Source organism: Brienomyrus brachyistius, chromosome 2 (genome assembly GCF_023856365.1).
Source record: "Brienomyrus brachyistius isolate T26 chromosome 2, BBRACH_0.4, whole genome shotgun sequence".
In the NCBI taxonomy this organism is placed as follows: domain Eukaryota; kingdom Metazoa; phylum Chordata; class Actinopteri; order Osteoglossiformes; family Mormyridae; genus Brienomyrus; species Brienomyrus brachyistius.
This window is the reverse complement of record NC_064534.1, coordinates 48725766-48745714: the sequence shown is the minus strand read 5'-3', so window position 1 is coordinate 48745714 and position 19949 is coordinate 48725766. Positions and strand designations below refer to the sequence as shown.

Here is a 19949-nt window from a genome sequence, read left to right as displayed (position 1 = left end):
TGTTCCTTAAACTTATGTTCTATATTGTGTGTCTGCCCTGTGCTTCTTCATAGAAGCTCCATCTTAACCAGGGAAGGGTGCAGTCTTGAAAGATGGATAGATGGATGGATGGAGAATATCCCAGCTCTTATAACAAGGGTGGAAAACCATCCCTGTAAAAAGGTACTTTGCAGACTGCAGTGCCCAGTTGAGCGGTGGGTGAGTTCATATTACCTGTTTATTAGTGAATTCCCAGATGCCCTTAAGATGGTTTCAAAGATGTATCTACATTTACAGAAGCATGCCTCTGTTCCCTATTTCAAAGCCCAGGTAGGTTGTCTAAACCAAAAACCAGCCAGGGTCACTGCAGGATTCCAGGAACTTATATTACATAGCTAAGCCTGCTTCTCTGAGTGTGACTACCTGCTCTTTGTTCAATATGCAGTTCTGTGATCCATGAGACTTGTTAAGAATTGCTGCTTTTTCAGGAAAATGTCAGAGCTTTCAAAGTGGATTAATGGAAACTTTTTTTAATATTATTCAAGAAAACAATATTATTTAAAAAAAAAACAACAAGTGATAATAAACAGCATAAGACAAGTACAGAGGAGGTCTGAAAATACATTAAGCCGTATTATCCAAGTAAATACAATGTGAAAATGCGGATCTACTTGTAAATGTTGTATACAACTCTTGTGATGATCATGAGCACAATGTGGCCCAGGAGACAGCAGGAATGAGCCTTCAGAGTGACCTCTTGTTTCTGAGCTGACATGTCTGCACCTTTACTCTCCCTTGTAAGTACTACAGAGCTTTTAGGGTGACAATGAAATGAAAGAACTGACCAAACTGTTGAGCTGCTGTTTCTGCAGCTTCAGAGAAGACTCTTCTCCACATCTGCCCCAACACTTGTGTGCATCTTCCCTGGCTTCCATTCCACAGGAGACCATCCTCAATGCACCTGATACTACCTGGTTTGAGAGGGAGGTGTGGGACAAGAAATTGCTGCTTGTCACCTCCATAATTCCCTAACCCCACCCACTCATTCCACTCTCCACTCTGACTGGCTTCCACAGAACCCTCCCCCCTCGAGTTTCAGGCCTCCTTCATGGGGTCATGTTCAACGCTTGTCTCGTCTCTTGTTGATCTCTTCCTGGACCCGGGCCTGCAGTGCCGCTCTCATTGCTGCATCCAGAACATTGTCCTCAGCAACCCTCTCCACCACCCTCTCTGGATCATCTTCCTGGGAGATGGGTGAGAAGTAAAATACAGACATGCACACAGTACCAGGACCCCGCAGCTCCAACCCTCAAATGTTGCAAGGTATGGGGATCCAGATTTAAACTCTTCATCACTTTACCAAAGGCATTTAGGCAGTCGGTTGCCAGTTAAAATAAAATCAGCATATAGGAGAGTTTCTGTCAAGGACTTGAAGCCTGTATCACAAAGCAGGATTTCTTGCTTAGCCGGATTGCTTTGTCAGATTTAAGTAATTTGGGCTAAACGTAAGTGAACTAAGATAAAGTCCGTTTAAACTAAGTTGCTTAGCTAACCAACAAATCTTGCTACATAACACAGCTCCCTGAGCTGTAAACTCGTACGAACTGAACATTCTAACACCCCAATAAATCAAACCACCCTTTATGTACAAAGCTCATCCCAAGCACAAGTCACGTGACCCACACTGACGACCTGACATGTCTGTGGGTGAACCTCACGCTTGTCAATGAAACAAGGCCAGCCAATGCGCATGCTGAGCTCCTCCCTCCATGGGCTGCCTTGATCGGTCTCACCTTGTGCACTATGAAGGAGGTGAGGCGGCCACAGTCCGCCTGGTAGTCAAGCCAGAATAACTCTGTGCTCTGGCTTTCAGCCTCTGTGCTCGAGCCGCTTTCGTTCCACTCCTCTGTGTCAGCACTGGTGCTGGGTTCTGATCCATCTAAAACCACCGCATGCAAAAAAAAAAACGTGTCATTTTCCCCCTCCTATCCCTTAGTCCTGCCTGAGCTCCTCTACACGCCACTGACCGCTAATTGATCTGATTCATACTCATTTTTTCCATACTGAGCTTGTCAGCAGTGGAGGACAGCCAGAGAAAGAGTCAAGAATGAACAAGCAGTATAATATCCATATCATGGTTGGGTAAATAAATGAAAGACGCTCATAGGTTAATACAAAGGCAACAGTTGCTACAATCATAAGGGGCAACGTGTGGCTCAAGTCCCTGTGCCTGTAATCAGATGGCTGCTGGTTCAAGTCTAGTCTCAGCAAAACAGTCATGTCTGTGGGGCCTTAACCCCCAGCTCCATGGCTGCTGCTGCAGGTAGCTGTCCTTTGCTGCCAAGTTTTCTCACACCTATATATGTTTCATGGAGAGCAAGATAGAAATTAAATAAACTTTTAATTACTGTTGGATTCTAGATGAGATCAGCCTTCAGTAAATATTTCAATATGCAATTTTGTTAGATCTCATTTTGCAGTGTACAAAACACTATAGTCTGAATTATCAAAACTTGGACTGTACAGCTGGTTTATGTGTTATACGTATATACTATACACCATATATGCACTAGTATACATGCTCAGTATATGCAGTATGTAGAGTAAACATGGACTAGCTTACATGCTAAAATCACTTTATTACGTCGTCATACGTGACCTTTTTTGTCGTATTATAAAAGGCGACTGAGAAGGCAATCTCTTTGTCACGTCTGATATCTTTACGGATGCTATTTCATACGCACCGAGAGCCTGGTTCACAACCTGCAATAACGTTTATACGCTGTATCCCCGCCCCACGGACCCGACACCCTCAGTAGGGGGTGGGGGCCGGCGCTGGGTCCTTCGCCACCCACCCCATTACTTTCGTGTCGATTTTTCTTACTCCTGCGCCGGGGGTGGTACACCTGGATGTCAGGCCGACGGGGGCGCCTGGGGGTCGTCGTGGGTCTACGCCTCTGTTTTTCCTTGGCCTGCTTCACCTCCTTGTCATAGTCATCTCTAAAACGACACACAAACACCCTTGGGTACTAACTGCATGTATAAAAAAGATCGGAACTCTAATCTGACCGCAGATGTTACTTCTGAGTCTACCATCAAAACATACGTGCACACGATCATAAATGAACTTTATTTCTGTTCTCCAAATCGTGAGCATCGGATCTCAAACTCGCAGTATTTAGATCATTTTTGCGCATGCACAGTAGGGGTTAGGGCGAGTAGGCGTACCAGTTAACGAGACTTCACGACTGCTGTGGTTTTGAAATTTAAGACACTAATACTGAAATAACTCCGCGCCTCAGGAAACGCGCTTAATAAAACTGATGTCATGTGTTTTGTAGCAATTCTGTGACCCACCTGGCAATCTGATTCCTACGAATATGGTGTAGGAAACCGTGGTTCATGTCCAAACGACCCCCGGGTTTATATTTCATTTGTTGCTCCTCATCTTCTCGTACGACCTCCATCGTGATGTGCTTAGAACTGTTATTTCTTGAAGGAATATAAAGACTCCCGCAATTAAAAGCCTATCTTCCCATCGAGCTGCATCGTTAGTCAAGCCACGGAGAGTAGACTGTTGGCCAACTCGATTCACTCCCGGGGTTACTAAGCTTGTATACTTGTATTTAAAGATATAAAATAATGAACTGCCATGCTGTGGTCCTGTCTACTTATCGAGTAATCCACTGTTACGATCTGCTAATTTAGAATTGCATTACACTAAGCTTGACCTAAACAGAGTTTTACAATTCTTGAAAATTGTTGTCACCTGTAGTTCTAGCTACAAGTAATGTCCTGCAACTATAACATCCATCTAGTCACGGCTGGAGCCTATCCCAGACTGCACAGGCTACACGGTAACACGGTTGGGGTACATTGTAGACAGGATGCCAGTCCATCAGAGGAAACGTGCGCAATTTACAAATGTCTCACCAAATGTTCTTAGAAGGAAGCAGGAATATCAGAAGGAACCCCACATTACACAGGCATTTCCCGTTTATAAGTCAAGCTATTTGTATTTATATCGATATCTTTTGTTCACATTTGTCAGAGTTCAGTATTTGACGCAGTGTCATAGTAGGATTTTACGTCAAACTTTCGCTCTCTTTTTAATATCGCGAGACTTCGTTTCACAACTTCGGGTTAGTGTTTGGTTGGCCTTAGCGTATGTTGTTGAATTGGAACCGGGAGATTCAGAGAGTTTGGCGTGAAAAGCTTAAATATTTCACACTATTATTAGTTAAACTCTATTCTCTTTAAATATTTATAAAAGCAGTAATATCTCATCTGGCAGTATGGTGTCGGTAAAACGTGAGAGGCAAATTGACGTAGAAGAAGAGGATGAGGGTACGTTAGCCTGACAGGCATTCACTGCACGTTCTGCAAATCGGCCAACTAGCTAAGTTTGCTACATAATATACAATCGATTAGTCGTTTTGCTATTAGCGGCAGTTATTTACTGTGCGTGTTCCTAGCTAAATGGCAAACGAATTTGTGTAGAGCCCTACCACGTATTTAATCCACAAAACAAACTTTAAGATAAGTCCAAGTGAAACAGGCTCTTCTACTGGGAAGTCTAATATACATGCCTGTGCTTATCTCGTTTGTGTGTTTTTTTCCCCAAGTACCGAAGAAAATGGGTCGATCCCAGAATGAGGACGACCACAGAAGCCGCCATTGTCCTTACTTGGACACAATAAATAGGTAGGTTTTTCGAGGCCGTAAAGGGAAGTTTATACATACCAGGGGGTATAGCAGGTAAACTGTTTAACAGAAGTGTATACTTTAAAATCCTGCAGTTTCCGTTGTACTTCAATTGATCCAATAAAATATGGCGCTGTATTAATGGATATGTCATTCTATGTACATATCTATGTATGTCCCCCGGTCGTTTACTAACTTAATGTTTACACTCCCGCATCCAGTTCTGGGGCTGCTTCATTTGTATAATAAAAAAATGCGTATTGGCATTCAGAACTGGAAGATTTGGAGTATTGAGACCCATGTCAATTGAGACCTATTTCATATGAATATCTTATGTATGAGTACCTAAAATTATATTAAATTATCTGATTTATGTCTAATTTATTATTTTAATTACGGTTTAACTGCTATTCAAATGTTTGAGTTTATTAGACAGATGATTTTATTTATGGAAGAGGATGATGAACTGGATGTCATCATGATGTTCGTTGCATCCTAACAGGAGCGTGCTGGATTTCGACTTTGAGAAGCTATGCTCCATCTCCCTCTCACACATCAACGTCTATGCCTGTCTGATCTGCGGGAAGTACTTCCAAGGTACGTACACAACTTCTGGATAGACAGTCTAACAACCACCGAGTGAGAGGATAGTATCCTTATAGACAGAACAGATCTTCCATTTCTACCAACATTGAAGTTCCTCTCTGTGATTATCGTCTGAACGCTCAATAATTCAGATGGATATGGGGGCTGTTTGTTCTATTGTTGGCTCATTCCATGTCCTTTATCGGTCCTTCCTAGATGGACGGTGAGGCCCCAGTTAATGTATGAGTGTGTCTTCCAGGTCGAGGGCTGAAGTCGCATGCTTACACGCACAGTGTGCAGTTTGCCCACCATGTCTTCCTGAACCTTCACACACTGAAGTTCTACTGCCTGCCCGACAACTACGAGATCATTGACTCCTCGCTGGAGGACATCACGGTGAGCGTTCGCGTGCCTGTGGACTTGAAGGTCGTTCCTGTAGAGTCTTTGGAACCCATTTCCTTCTGCACTCTTTATATTGTAAGGTAGTAAATCCTATCGTGTTGGAAAAACCAGCCATGTGCATTTATAACTTTGTTGGTGGGTGGGGCAATGAAAGACACCTCCATCCATCATTGTAGGTGGTATCAAATTACATGTATTCTGGGAGGAGCTAGAGGGACAGCCACCTACCGCATCATGACAAAGCACAAGCTTGCCTTGTCTCACCTTTTGTGCCATCTACTGGCTTTCCATCTTAAGCCGTTTTGCTTCACTTGGACTAAATGTCTGTATGTTACCCTGCAGTACGTGCTGAAGCCCACCTTCACCAGCCAGCACATCGCGAGCCTGGACAAGCAGGGCAAGCTGTACAGGGCTTATGATGGCACCACCTACCTGCCCGGAATTGTGGGCCTCAACAATATAAAGGCCAATGACTACACCAATGTGGTTCTGCAGGTGGGTTACTGGCACCAAGTAAGGCTAAATAGATGGTTTATACTCCGCATAAAAGCAGAATGAAGGCTCATTATAAATGTCATGTTTGAATAGAAGCTGGTGTTCCTTACCCAGGGTTTACCCAAATTTGAACCTAATGTTCCTGGCATTTTGTCCAGTCAGGATAAGCCCTCACTTGTCCAATCAGTGTACACTGTACTTTTATCCAATCAGGCTCTTCTTCCATGTTTCCCATGTCCTTTTCCCAAGGCATTGTCTAATGTGCCCCCGCTGCGGAACTACTTCCTGGAGGAGGAGAACTACCGGGGAATCCGGCGACCGCCGGGCGATATCATGTTCCTGCTGGTGCAGCGATTCGGCGAGCTGATGCGCAAGCTGTGGAACCCCCGCAACTTCAAGGCGCATGTGTCACCCCATGAGATGCTGCAAGCTGTGGTGCTGTGCAGCAAGAAGACCTTTCAGATCACCAAGCAGGGTGAGACTGGTGCTTGAGAGACGTGTGGTCAGATGTGGGTGGGAGTAACGACAGCATCATTCCATATTTTTCAGACATGATCTGAACGCGTGAACATAAGGGATTATAAAAAGGGCATCACTTGGTAACTGAAATCAGCCTCCCTCTGCATAAAACGGGAAGCATGTCAGGGTTGGGGGCTGGGAGCCGGTATGTTAGATGGTGCGTTTCTGAAATGTGCTGTTTTTTTGGTCTCTTATTGGTGCTAAAATATTATGAACTCAAACTTCAGGATGGTGCTTATCTTTTATTGCATAAAATAAGCAGAGATGCCTGTATTTGTCACCGCAGTCACATGACAGATTTCTCATAACACCTTGCTCTATGCAAAATCGTGTGATCACTATAAGGGCTTATGGAAAAGTTCGGGTTGTGGGCAGGCCACTCAAAACCTACCCCCAAGATTACATTCATTATTTTCAAAATGCTTTATAATATCAAGCTTTTCCTCAGGTGTGAAAACATAACATCTGAAATATCACCAGAATGCATCTTAGATTCTTTTTTCTCTCTTTTTAACTTCATTCATGGCAATGGAGTACATTTTGTGAAAATCACTGCTTCCAAAAAGAAACGTTTGTCCCTTTTGTAGACTTTGCATGTTCAGGTGTTACTTCACTACGGTATTAAATCCTGTATAAGCCAACCTTACATCTGTGTTATGCAGAGATGCTTCCCATTTACCCATTGTATCAGCGAATTTGTGGTTTGGAAACGTTTATAATATCCGAATGGTCCTGTAGGGGATGCTGTGGACTTCCTGTCCTGGTTCCTGAATGCCTTACATGGGGCTCTGGGAGGCACCAAGAAGAAGCCCTGTGAGTATTTATTTTTTTAATTAATTAATAATCAATTAATCACAATGCAGCTTTATACCCCTCGTTTCCAAGTGCTCTGTCATGTCTGTGTTACTTTTCAGCTTCTCTGGCTTTTGTGTTTCTTTGGCTTTGTCTGATCTGCTTTGTATCCTGTGTGGAAATCTCTCTTCTTACGGGATGATGCTCCTTTGCTGTTGCTCGGGCAGCAATCGTCACCGAGGTGTTTCAGGGCTCCATGCGCATCTTCTCAAAGAAGCTGCCCCACCCAGACTTGGTGAGTAGACATGAGCTTGTTGCCATTGGCATGTAAACAGCCAAAAACACGTGTTTCACTAATGCAATTGCATTTTTTTCCATAATGCGTTGCACGAAGTAAGACAGTGTCGTACTGCTTGGTCCAGAGGAATGCTTGAATTGCTACAGGTGGTTTTAATTATGCATTATTAGTTACTATATTTGTCTCGTGAACCAGTGGGGAAATATTTCTGTGGCTCAAATTGATATGAAAAACTTGAAAAGATTTTTTGTGAGAGAGTGAACCTTTAGCTGTACTTTGCGCTACTATTATCATCATGCCAATAAGTCGTATATATCCCTTCCCTCCCCCTCTCCAGCCAGTGGAGGAAAAGGAGGCCATGCTCATCAGGGAGGAGTACCAGGAGAAGATGTCTGAGTCGCCCTTCCTGTACCTTACACTGGACCTCCCCACTGCCCCCCTCTACAAGGACGAGAAGGAACAGCTGATCATCCCCCAGGTTCCCCTCTTCACCATCCTGGCTAAGTTCAACGGCATCATGGAGAAGGTAATCGCCCCCCTGACCCCCACAGTAATTCATCTTTCTCCAGCCTTTTGAAGGCCTAAACCCAAGGCTTCTCAGTTACCCTTCTAAAGGGGTTCAGTTGAAGCTGGGTGCCAAACCACCTCAGGCAGCTTAATGGCTCAATGGAAATTTCCCATGACCCGTCTGACATCGGTCCTGTTGGCTTTTCCAGACCGCTGTCTCCCCATAGCTGCTCCCTAAAAGTCTTGTAGTCGTCGTCTTTGGTTACGTAATCTGTGTCAACTCTGATCCAACTGCAGTTTTATATGGAACAGTGTCTTGGACTGGTTCTACATTTTTTGTGCTCCACATACTTGCTTCCAGCATTTGGCATGAAAGCAGATATACTGTAAACTTGTCTTTCACAGGAGTACAAAACATACAAGGAAAACTTCCTTAAGCGTTTCCAGCTGACCAAACTGCCACCCTACCTCATCTTCTGCATCAAGAGATTCACCAAGAATAACTTCTTTGTGGAGAAGAACCCCACCATCGTTAACTTCCCTGTCACGTGAGTCTCCTTTACAAATAGCCACTCCGGTCTCATAAAGAGTGAAGCAACTGCTTTCCAGTCTTGGCTCAACTTCTATGTCTGACCCTAAGTGTTAATGAGACCTTGGTTTCTGCAGCTCATACGGCTGTGACAGTGTGACACTGGATTTTGTGTAGTACTGACTAAGATCATTTTGGAGCAGTTACTCTTTACCCTACTGTGGTAGCATCCCGTTTCTGCCGTGGATGGTTGTGTTTTTAAATTTTTTTGCAATTTAAATTTTTATTGATTTTAACAGGAAGACAAAGTATACAGCAATTAAAGAAATAATAAAATTAAGTAAAATAAGAAAAACAATACAATAAATTGGCATGTGTGATATGAGTGGCTGACTAGTATCGAAGAATAAATGTTAGAACATGGCATCTAATACACTTGTGTCCCATTATCAGTCTTTTAGTTATTCTTCCCTGACATATATCTACTAAAGCTGTCCCATTGTTCCTTAATAACATCATTATGCAGATTTAATCTTCCCGGCATCTTGTCACATGCCACAGTTTCCATCATTAAGTTCTTCCACATGTTTAATGTGGGAGTTTGGGGTTCCCTCCAACACCTCAGAATCAGCCATGCCCAGGTTATTAGGCCAGTTTTTACTACTCTAAACGCATGCTTAGGTAAATTGAGCGCTGCAGTCTTGTCTCCAAGTAAACAGAATCTTGGTGATCTGTGCAATTCACATTCCAACCATTTACTCATATAATCCAAAACATTACATCACAGGCAGGAGACTTTGGTACATTCCCATGACGCGTGCATAGATGTGTCTTGTTCGATTCGACATTTCCAACATAAATCATCTTTAAGTAGGCCCATTTTATGAAGTCTTGTTGGAGTATAGTAATATTAATGAATTATTTTGTATTGGATACATTTGCCTCTAGCTTCCCGTAAATATACTCCTCAGTGTTGGAAAGAATCCCCCCCATGCCTCTACATACCTGGGAAAGGTCTCTCTCCCATATCATCGTTAGATTATCACAGCTACTATTATAGGTCCATGGACACAACTCGTACCACTTGGATGCTTTCTGCAATATTGTTGGTAACCCCATATAGCGCTCTATCAATCCTTTTCTTGATGGAAGGTAGCTTTATCTTTAACACAGTGTCTAAGTTGCAAGTATTTCCCTGACCTTCCAAATTGAATTTCTTTTTAATTTTGCAATAAGAAAGTAAGCGGTCCTCTTCAAATAAACCATTTAATATCCTAATACCCTCTTTCAGGCGATATATTCTGTTTGCCTATTTTTTTAGGATTATGCCATATTGCTGCATATTTTTGAATATGATGAGATGTTACATTTGCTCTGCACTTCTTGCCAAATTGTTTTTGAGTGTATTAAAATGTTTTTTAAAGTTTGTGAGAGGGCTTCGACAGGTGTAAAAGGAGACGTTAGTTCCCTTTCAGTTAAGATCCAGTCCAAATCATTTATACCTTCCCAATGCCTGGTAAGCTTTGTCATTTCAAATGAAATACTATAATGTTGAATGTTCGGTAGTGACAAACTCCCTCCTGTTTTAGGCTGACAAAGTTTGTCCATACAGATTCTAGGTTTTCTCCCATCCCAAATAAAATGCTTTGTCATTTTGTTATATCTCAATAGCAATTGGTGTGGGATAGATATAGGTATCATATTTATCAAATAATTTATCTTAGGAGCTAAAACCATCTTAATTATGTTCACCTTCCCCCACAAAGTCAAGTGTAATCTATTAGAGTTATCCAGATTAATTTTATCTAATAGTGATTCCATGTTAGTAAAAATAATTTCTTTTATGTCTGGGTTAAGTTCCATCCCTAAATATTTAATTCCTTTTGAAAGCCATTTGAATTGACAATTAGATAATAAATTAGGGGAACAAATTTGAGATATCGGCATAGCTTCTGATTTATGCCAGTTAACACAATAACCAAATTCTTTAGAATATAATTCAGTAATTTCCAACGACACTAGTATAGAGTTGCCTGGATCCCGATTCAGTACCAAAATATCATCAGCATACAGAAATAGTTTATGCTCCCTGCCAGCCCCATGGTTTGGTTTTTAATAAATTCTACTAAAAGTCCTCTGCTGACTCATGGTAGTTCTCAACAGCCGGTCCTGATGCCAGACTTGGTGGCATTTATCCAGGGAGCTCTGGTTGAGGTCTGTACCTGTTCCCCGTCTCCCCAGGAACGTGGACCTGCGTGAGTACCTGACCGAAGAGGCTCAGGCCACCGCCAGGAGCACCACCTATGACCTGGTGGCCAACGTGGTGCATGATGGGAAGCCGTCCGAAGGGGCCTACAGGATTCATGTGCTGCACCATGTGAGTCACATCATGCTTCATATTAGGGAGAGACTTTAAAATTAATGGTTTGAGCATTACATGAGTTAGGTGTGTGTATGTGTGGCGCTATGCCCAGGAAGGCTAGTGCCCACTGCCAGGGACATGACTCTGTCTGTCTGTCAGGGCACCGGGAAGTGGTACGAGCTCCAAGACCTGCAGGTGATGGACATCCTACCGCAGATGATCACACTGTCGGAGGCGTACATCCAGGTACGCGCTGTCATTTCTAACCCACCTGTAAAGCTCCTACTGGCTCAATATGCATGATGAATGCTCATTCTAATGGACTCTGCGAAGACTGCAAGCAAGAGACCATAGTATCGTTTCCATTATTTATTGACTGGAGGGGGAAATTCATTTGTATTACAGCAGTAAAGAAGAAAATGTATAATGACAATAGTGCAAACAAGCTTGTGTAAAAATGAATTAATGGGGGGTACAGCTATACTGTGACATTAAATACTGTCCTGCTGTTATGGCTGAAGGTGGGGGGAATGTACTGCTTCTAGCAAATTAGCCTATAGATTTGCTTGTGCATCATACCAGCCACCTCCCCAAGGCGCTTTATCAAATGCCTTTTTTTTTAAGATTTGGAAGATGAGAGACCCGGAGGACGACGCTGCTAACCGCACAGGGGCCTGATGCCTCTCTGGAGGGAGGGGGAGTGAAGCCTGGGACCTTCCTTCATGAGAGGGAGTTTCCCCATCTCTCTTGCACGAGGAGCTAAATGTGTTCTCTACAGTCTTGGATTGTTTTTTAAAAAAAAAATTGTAATTTTTTTTTTTTTTAAATATTGTATGCCTGAAGTGTGTAAATAAACTCATCATGTTTAATGTTTGCCTTCAGCTACTTTTTTTCCAATCAATGATTTCATTTTACTGATCCTACTTTAAGAAGCCCAAGCAATATAGAGGCAGAGGGACAAAGTTATATATAAAAACACCTCCACCCTTTATTACACACTTCCACAAAACGATTTGTTTAAAAGCAGTAGGACAAACTTCAGAGTGCTCAACTCAATCACAGTCAGCTGTCATAGCCAGAGTACGGGCACAATCTATACATTTCACTAAACAACATGAAGCCATGATCCAGGTAACAGTCCAACACAAAAACAGCACAAATTAGTCAGTGCAAAAGTAATAGGCTCATGACCCAATCAGACGGCTTGAAGTCCAGTCATGAAGCTGATGCTGCAGTCCAGTCTACTTCCAGATGTATTTCTGGCAGAAAGCCACACTCTGCAGGACAGGAAAGAAGCACTTCAGACCGTTTTCAGTTGGGGCTTTATTTACATACACTTACTGGCTAAAGGCCTCAAGTTCCCAGAGATCACACCCATGCAACTAAAGGCCCTTTCCCAACTCAGGAACTCAGCCCAATTGTAGTTCCTGGTCCTTTTCTCCATCTGCTGGCCAGGCCAGATTTAACGAACGTGTCATGAGCCATATTAGCAGTGTGCAAATTAAACGTGTCCTATTTTGTCCCGTATTTTCAGAACAGGCAATCGATCCCCACACTTCCAATAAATAAAATAACTAAAAGGTTGATTCACCCCTCTCCGCACGAGTGAAATGTACGATGTTCCCACTACCGTGTTAATTTTGAAAACACACTGCTGTACGCATTTCTCTGCGCAGCACTCTCAAATTGACGACAATGAAAAATGGATATGAATGCATTCCAAAGTTAATGCATTTTTTACTCACTCTTTCCCCCACAAACACTAGGGAGAGTCATGCACAATCACAGAAATGGCTAATACAACGCAACGTTAAAAATGTAAAAAGTTGTCCATAAGAACATGGACAAATGCAAGAAAAATCAGGACATATCTGCAGGTAAGTAAATGTAGAAAAACGCATGAAGAAATTTGTGTAACGCAGTACCACACGTTGCGCTTCTTATTGCATTTGGCTTCCCTACTGTGAACATAGCCTCGGTGGGAAAGAGCCTTAATACCTGTAAAGGCGATGTACTCACATTGCATTCCTGTGCTATTTTCTCATCTCTGCACCTGTAGTTGTTTCCCCAGGTACAGTGGTTACCCCCCAAAGGCTCCACCCTTCTTACACTGACACACAGGTCTGCACGCTGGGGGGGGGGGCAGGGACAGACAGCACTCAGACCAGGTAGTGTCACTTACTATTGCGGCAATGCTCAGCTGGATAAGTGGATCTGATATTTCTCCTTTTTTTGGCAAACACAAGTGTAGCAGGTGAGTCTTGCAGACAGCAGCTAGGTTAATGTGATGCAGCTACACACAGTGACACATGCTTTCCACCACTTCTCACTGAAGGTCACACGTAATCCAGCAATTTCCCTTATTTCAGTCCCGAGTACAATACTGAGAATGTAGCCGTGACGTTCACCTTACCCCACAGTTATCCAGGGTGCTCCCCTCCTTTCCCAGAACCCCCTGCAGGACTGGGCCATAGCGCTGGATGAACAGCTCACACTGAAAGCAGCAGAGAAAACGTACAGCTCTTTAGCTACCCTACAGCTTGCAACTCGACCATTACTGTCTCCCCAAAAACATGTGCAAGCACTTCAAAAGTCACCTTAGGGATGGCCTGAGGGTACAGCAGGCAGATGGACCCAAGGAAACCAGAGGTCTCGGTCTCAGTAGCATTGGACCCGAGCTGGACCCGGGTGAGGGCCGCCAGCGTCCGACAAGTGTCACAGTCGGAGGGGATGGTCTCATCTGCAGGGCAGGATAGAGCCAAAGAGAGTGACTGAGATAATAGGGCTTACTGACAGAGACTGAGAGGGTTGATAAGCTGCCCAGAGCAGATATGAACCAGACGCGGGAAATCGGGATGCAGGCCGAGGCAGGAGGGGCTCTTACCCAGAACAGGCCTCTCCAGGAACAGGCAGAGATGCAGCAAGGTGCAGATGGTATGGGGCGCGGCGTAGGATAGCAAGAACTCGACTGCGTCTTTCCCATACTTGTTGACAAAATTGTCACACTCATCCTTATAACTGGAAGGCAGGAGGTCACACACCTCGCCCATAACCTTCATCACAGCGTCCTAAGAAGGGTGAAAGGATACATGGGATGGGTAATGAGGTAAGAAGTCATTTCAAAGAGTAAAAAAATCAGGAGCAGCATTTTAAAATATACACCTTATTATTAAAACAAACTTTCAAGTTTGGCCCATTTTTTAAAAGCTACAGATGCTTTGGAAATCACTTATTAGAAATTCATTCTAATCTTCCCATAACACCATTTTGCATCCTAAAGAGAAACTGATGAGATTTTTTCTCATTACCTCAGTTCTTTCCTTAGGCAACAGGCTTTCTATTTTCTTGATTATAAAAACACAGAAGGTACACTCAGGAGAGATCTGCACCTGCAAGGGACAAACCAGCAGTTAGTCTTCACGTGTCAGTGGTCCTGCAGTACTATTACTAGAAAACATCTCTTACTTCTAGAGTGCCATCTTTCTCTGAAATCCCACTGGCCACACCGGCAACGATGCTATTGGTCAGAATCTCCTGTTTGGCAGCCTCTGATTGGGTGTTGCACAGGCCCAGGGCCGCACACACTTGGCCAGGATTCTGAGGCCATCAGGAGGAAAAAGCAGGTCAATCACTGGATTTAATGAGGACGTGCCTTATTCCAAGTAAACAGATCACTTAACTGAAAAGTCCTCCACCATGCTTTTAACACAGTGGGGATGGTTGGTCATTTTGGACGGTGAGCACTCACCAGGACGCGGGTCAGGAAGCGAACAGTCAGAGGCATGTTCTTGTCCATGTTATGCAGACAGAGGGATTTGGCATCATCCTCGGGGAGTGACTGGCACAGGGCTGCAAGGGCGTCTTTCATGAGCTCCTAGGAGCGGAACGCAGCATATGGCTCAGACCTGAATTGAGATTGAGCCTCAGGCAAATGAAATACCAGCTCATCTCAATTAAACCAGTTAGTTAACTTGATTAAAATGAACTTTATATACAGCACTGCTAAAAACAAAACAATAATACTGTACTTATGGCTCATGGTAAACAACACGCCGTCCATAGAGGGGTCGGCTCCGCTGTCAGAATTGCTTATAAGGGAAAACTGGTTCCAAAAACTGTTCTACTTAGTGTGGTTACATGGTTCGGGATTTGTAATATCCGATACGGACCAGTCTACTGCATTTTACGAATTATGCAAAGACACTGTTCGTATAACAAGTGGCAATGCCACCAATCTTTTTAACACCTTAAAATGGAAGCAGCCTAAAATCAGTTGCCATCCAGAGTCGTGCCCCCTCCCACTAATGTTGCGTGATAAGTAAAGTAAAGCACTTATAGGAAAAGTGTCTGCCACTGGGAGATTCTTCTCAGTGCGAGCGGAAAGCAGATTTGTTGTGTGCAATATGTGAACAAAGTTATCCGTGGAGGAAAAAAACATTTTAAACAACCAATTTAATTCGACTGATGCAGAGACACTTTTCTTTGAAAAGGTTATTTAAAATATTCTGCTGGCAGAAAGCTAGTTCTGCTAATTATTATTATAAGACCAAGAAAATCTGAATTTTCCAGGACTGATATCTGCAGGTCAGGTTTAAAATAAACATTCTGTAACTCAGGACCAGCCAAGGAAAATGCAATTAGTGCATCCCTACACCAATGATTTAGAGGGAGGGAGTACACCTAGTGCCTTAATCCAAAAACCAGCCTTGGATAGATTAATGTAACCTATGAAAATCCCTAAATTTGGACTGATCTATATTTTTTCAGTTCCGATTCGATTCCGATGCAAAGACTTTTTCTACTTTTAATATTTATAGATATTAAATGTTTAGCTATATGCAAATGAAAAAATGCATGCCAAATCTTTAATTGGGCTAGTTAACCACACAACATACTGTTCCACCTCATTTGTACATCTTGTTTTAAGCGTTTTTGCAGCATTTGCAGTTCGATTTGAATATCATCCAAGCGAGGACACACAAGTGGCGAATGCTTAAAGTGCCCCACAATTTTTCTCCCACTGGCAACAGCGTCACTTACACATTGTTGTGACAGCAGCCCCTCATGTATCACAAGCTGCAGCGAGTGCACAAAACAGCCCAAGCTAGCGACTCCAAATCATCCATTGCTCTTTATATTACTTGCGTTGTCCTGCACAATTGCATGCACTTTGTTTAGTGGGATTTTCCATTATCCGCTACTTCCATCGCCCTACTTCCTTCGTTTTTACAAACACTGCTAATTGTCGTACTACTACCTATTGTTAAAAGTGTAAAAATACTTCCAGATCGTCACCCTCTTATCTGATGCTCTCACGTTCCTCCTGCTGCAAATAGCATGACGTCACAGCAGGCAGAAGTCACTACGCTCACACCCACTGAGTGGCAAATAAACTGAGTAGCAGTGTTAGTGTTCAGCTTGAATGTCCCAAAAAAACATATCTAAACTGGGAAAGAGCCATCATGCGATCGATTGTACAAATCGATTTAACAAGAAATAGGAGCTATCTTTTTACAGACTGCCGAACACTAAGCATCGTACACATATCAAACGGATTGGGTATCGGCCATATGTATAGGTAGGTGCTTATACCTCTATCTGAATATCAGGATTGGTGCACTTCTACTAAATTAACAATACCTAAGCGACAAAAACCTAGGTAGTCCGAGGCAAACTCAGACAGATAAATGGCTGTCAGTGATCAACTGGGAATTGATTCTGTTACTGAACTATATACATTTTTTGTGTGTTCAATAGTGAGAGATCCAATCTGCACTGGAGATAATCTTCCATACTGAGCGCACCCTAGTGGTAAACACATGCTGCCAGAAAAACATGCCTCTGAGTGCTGATTCTAAAGGGATCACATTCCTAGGACTAAAATGCCTTTTATTAATAAGGCACATTCTCATGTGGGGCTGATGAAGAAAATAATGGAGCTTGAAATCTTGACATCATAAACTTGTGACTTCCTCAGATATGTATGAAGAACACATTTCCGACCAGCACAAACCATTCAATGGCAGTTTCAACCCAAACAGAGAGCAGTGGCACAGCTGAAAGCTTACCGAGTGATGACACATCACTGGAATGTCACTAAGACTGGAAAAAGTCACTCCAGAACAATACAGGCACGCCTGCAGCCCAACTACAAACAGTTTCTCCCAGTGACTCAGCATGACGTGTATGAAGACCTGATTGTTAGGAGCATGCAGTTTGACAGTTCAGTCTTGCCTCTACAACAGGTTGATGGGATCACAAGAGGCTCAGCACTGGACAGACCACAGACTGCAATTCACATTAGCATCCAATCAGCACAAGCCCCTGGGTTATAGGGCCGGGCTCACCTGAGTGCCACTGCTGGGATGCATGTTGGTGAAGAACTCCAGGAGCTGGGTGCAGTCATTGCAGCTGTTTTCGCTCTGTGTTGAAGGGGAACCAGAGTTCAGTCACATGGCGGAAAGGGAGAGGTCAGGACCACAGATGCTTCCCCATCACATGCACATGATAAGCAGCTGATCCAGAGTTTGAAATCAAAACATTGTGCAAGACTAGTACAGTAAAAATCCACTTATAACGGATTTCAAGGGACCTGGCAAAACAGTCCGTTATATCCAGAGTTGCTGTAAGCCCAGAACACAACAACAGGACACCATTTACACATTTCAGCTCACCGACTGCAAACCGACGCCATCGTCATCCGGCTGGGTAACGAACCTGGCCAGGCCTAAAAGGGGGAAGAGAAAAAGCACACATCATCTTGACAATCGGCACAGCACCACAAGCGGTCACCATTTAATGCCAACAATGATGCACTTTTGGGACAGAAGGAGCAGTAGAGTAAGCGTTTAAAATCGTGGGAAAATCACGGCTCTTGTGCCTAATGCAGATTGTACTGTAGAGTGGCAAACTGCTATTAAAACGATAAAATCCGGCCTCCTCTCCCCACCACCTACAATGGTAGTGAACTGAAAGTAATGTTATTTCCCTGCAGTGTCACTGTGACTCGTTTCGAAAAGCGTTCACTTAATATATTTAATAAGAATGCCAGACTTCATCAATGCTGTGGTCATTAAACAAGGCAGTTAATTAAAACGTATTGGCGTGTCTGACAAAATTCCATGAAGTACACATTGTTTGACCAGGAAGGGAATCTAAGGGATCGGGGAGTGTTTATTTATTAAAATGGCGTGAGTTACAAATCCCTGCCCATCGTTCGCTAACGTTACAAAAACATTAATATGGCGTCACACTAATCGGTCTCCTTATATACGCACACCGAGCAACGCCTTCTCTTTTTTTTAACACAATGGTTAATTAAAACGAAACGACCACGTGTTAATATTATGATTTTATGATTGCGTTAGAAAACAAGTAAATGTGATTTCTTTCAGCACTCTTTTTCTGGCTGCTAAAAACACAACAAACAAAAGCCGACAATCGAAAGGTGTTTACCTCCAGTCACAGAAGCAAAAAGTAGCAGGAATAAAACCTTCGAAACAGGCATAATCAGTTTCAGGAGCAGTATTAAAAAGCTAAATAAATGTTATTGTTATTACGAGAAATCAGCTGCGTTTGTACGGTTTGGTTTCCGGAAGAGCTGCCGAAATCTGAGCCAATCGCAGATTAGAACCATCTGAGTGGGCAGGGCCAATGTGTGGTTGGTCATTTGCATGTAATGCGGTTTATCAGTGTATGATACGAGCTGCTTTTGATTTGTATGAGACAATGCACGCATTGACATTTGCACTTACTCACAGATGCAGTTACTACGGAAATAACTAAACTGTTTAAAATAATAAATGTTCTACCACTTGTACTTGTTAGGATCGCGGGTGGCGATTCATACACATACATTGGATGGTTTGCTGGGTGGTTGGGGGACGGGTGGGGGAGGCGCCCTGGGACACAACTTGGGCTTTGACCGTCCCCGGGGCCGGTAGCATGGTGCCATCTGCTGGCTATTTTGAAGCACCACCGCGGTAAATGTGATCTAAGACGCTTGTGCAGAAGGCCCAATCTTTAGATATGCATTTTACTGGATATTCTGCTATAAATTTATAATATCAGAACTGTTTCATGAGTAATTGACAAGAACCTCTGACTACCAGCTCAAAGTAGATCTGGACAAGCAGTTTCGATTTCCCAACCACGCACTCTGGTCAGCCATGGTCATCACCTCCAAGGCCACCAAACAGCTGACAGAGTAATGGTTGGTGAGCTCAGTGTGGATTGATCAAGGTCGCCTGTAAGGGGTTTGCAGGCCAACTGCTCTGTGGAGCTTTTACTCAATTGGGGATTACAGAGGCTGTGAAGACAAGGGCTATAAGATATGTGACAGGTGATCAAGAGAGAAGATCCGTGGGCAGCTGCTGCTGGGATACAAGTAGGGGCCTGATCAACCTTGGGTGGGCTGCCTGGATGAAGGTGTATGATGTCGAAAGACCTGAAACAGCTGAGGACCCCAGATACATTACTGACGATGCAGCTCAACCCATCCAGAAAGTGGATCTTGCCTATGTCTTCCATGAGGAAGAAAACCAATAAAGGTTATGGAAAGTCTCTAAGAAACAAAACCCTAGGCGATTCAAAAAGAAGCAACGATCACTAACCTGCTGCTGTTGTTCCACCTGTTCTCAGAAAACCTGGTTTAGTAAGTAAGTAAGTAAGCTTTATTTATAAAGCACTTCTAAAACAACCTTTGTTGACCATAGATTTTGGTAAAGGTTGACGCTGCTCAACTCAAAGATCACATAAGTGCTTGTAACCTGTATCAG

General features: G+C 43.3%; 3 protein-coding genes across 4 annotated transcripts; 1 reads left to right on the top strand and 2 right to left on the bottom strand.

The window, feature by feature from the left end:
* Window positions 1–489: 489 nt before the first annotated feature.
* On the bottom strand, window positions 490–4046 carry c2h2orf68 (chromosome 2 C2orf68 homolog). The gene is made up of 5 exons (XM_048980864.1): window positions 3913–4046; window positions 3337–3471; window positions 2864–2979; window positions 1773–1918; window positions 490–1222 (listed from the first exon to the last, which is right to left on the bottom strand). The coding sequence occupies exons 2-5, from the start codon at window positions 3444–3446 to the stop codon at window positions 1100–1102; spliced, it is 495 nt and encodes a 164-aa protein (XP_048836821.1). The 5' UTR covers window positions 3447–3471; window positions 3913–4046; the 3' UTR covers window positions 490–1099.
* On the top strand, window positions 3732–11957 carry usp39 (ubiquitin specific peptidase 39). Of its 2 annotated transcripts, none has more exons than XM_048980774.1 (13): window positions 3732–3836; window positions 4605–4683; window positions 5186–5280; window positions 5528–5664; window positions 6013–6165; window positions 6415–6640; window positions 7423–7497; window positions 7704–7771; window positions 8112–8300; window positions 8687–8829; window positions 11052–11187; window positions 11332–11418; window positions 11797–11957. In XM_048980774.1, exons 1-13 carry the CDS (start codon window positions 3770–3772, stop codon window positions 11848–11850), a joined length of 1509 nt encoding a protein of 502 aa, XP_048836731.1. In that variant the 5' UTR covers window positions 3732–3769; the 3' UTR covers window positions 11851–11957. The 2 variants fall into 2 exon arrangements, with proteins under 2 accessions (XP_048836731.1, XP_048836738.1); XM_048980781.1 differs by lacking the exon at window positions 3732–3836 and adding an exon at window positions 4131–4326.
* Window positions 11527–18796, bottom strand: sftpbb (surfactant protein Bb). The gene is made up of 11 exons (XM_048980821.1): window positions 18628–18796; window positions 17847–17899; window positions 17520–17594; window positions 14921–15046; window positions 14638–14769; window positions 14481–14561; window positions 14057–14240; window positions 13770–13912; window positions 13586–13666; window positions 13192–13302; window positions 11527–12449 (listed from the first exon to the last, which is right to left on the bottom strand). Exons 1-11 carry the CDS (start codon window positions 18677–18679, stop codon window positions 12414–12416), a joined length of 1074 nt encoding a protein of 357 aa, XP_048836778.1. The 5' UTR covers window positions 18680–18796; the 3' UTR covers window positions 11527–12413.
* Window positions 18797–19949: the final 1153 nt, after the last annotated feature.

Bases quoted from the DNA above. Each gene is read 5' to 3' on its own strand.
- c2h2orf68 (XM_048980864.1), bottom strand. From the start codon at position 3,446: ATGGAGGTCGTACGAGAAGATGAGGAGCAACAAATGAAATATAAACCC. The intron at 2,980-3,336 runs GTGGGTCACAGA...GTGTCGTTTTAG, and splicing joins CGTAGGAATCAGATTGCCAG to AGATGACTATGACAAGGAGG. The intron at 1,223-1,772 runs GTGAGACCGATC...CCCATCTCCCAG, and splicing joins CCTCCTTCATAGTGCACAAG to GAAGATGATCCAGAGAGGGT.
- usp39 (XM_048980774.1), top strand. From the start codon at position 3,770: ATGTCCTGCAACTATAACATCCATCTAGTCACGGCTGGAGCCTATCCC. The intron at 3,837-4,604 runs GTAACACGGTTG...TTTTTCCCCAAG, and splicing joins CAGACTGCACAGGCTACACG to TACCGAAGAAAATGGGTCGA. The intron at 8,830-11,051 runs GTGAGTCTCCTT...CCGTCTCCCCAG, and splicing joins ATCGTTAACTTCCCTGTCAC to GAACGTGGACCTGCGTGAGT.
- sftpbb (XM_048980821.1), bottom strand. From the start codon at position 18,679: ATGCCTGTTTCGAAGGTTTTATTCCTGCTACTTTTTGCTTCTGTGACT. The intron at 14,562-14,637 runs GTAAGAGATGTT...TGTCCCTTGCAG, and splicing joins AGAAAGATGGCACTCTAGAA to GTGCAGATCTCTCCTGAGTG. The intron at 12,450-13,191 runs GTGAGTACATCG...CCTGTCCTGCAG, and splicing joins AAATAGCACAGGAATGCAAT to AGTGTGGCTTTCTGCCAGAA.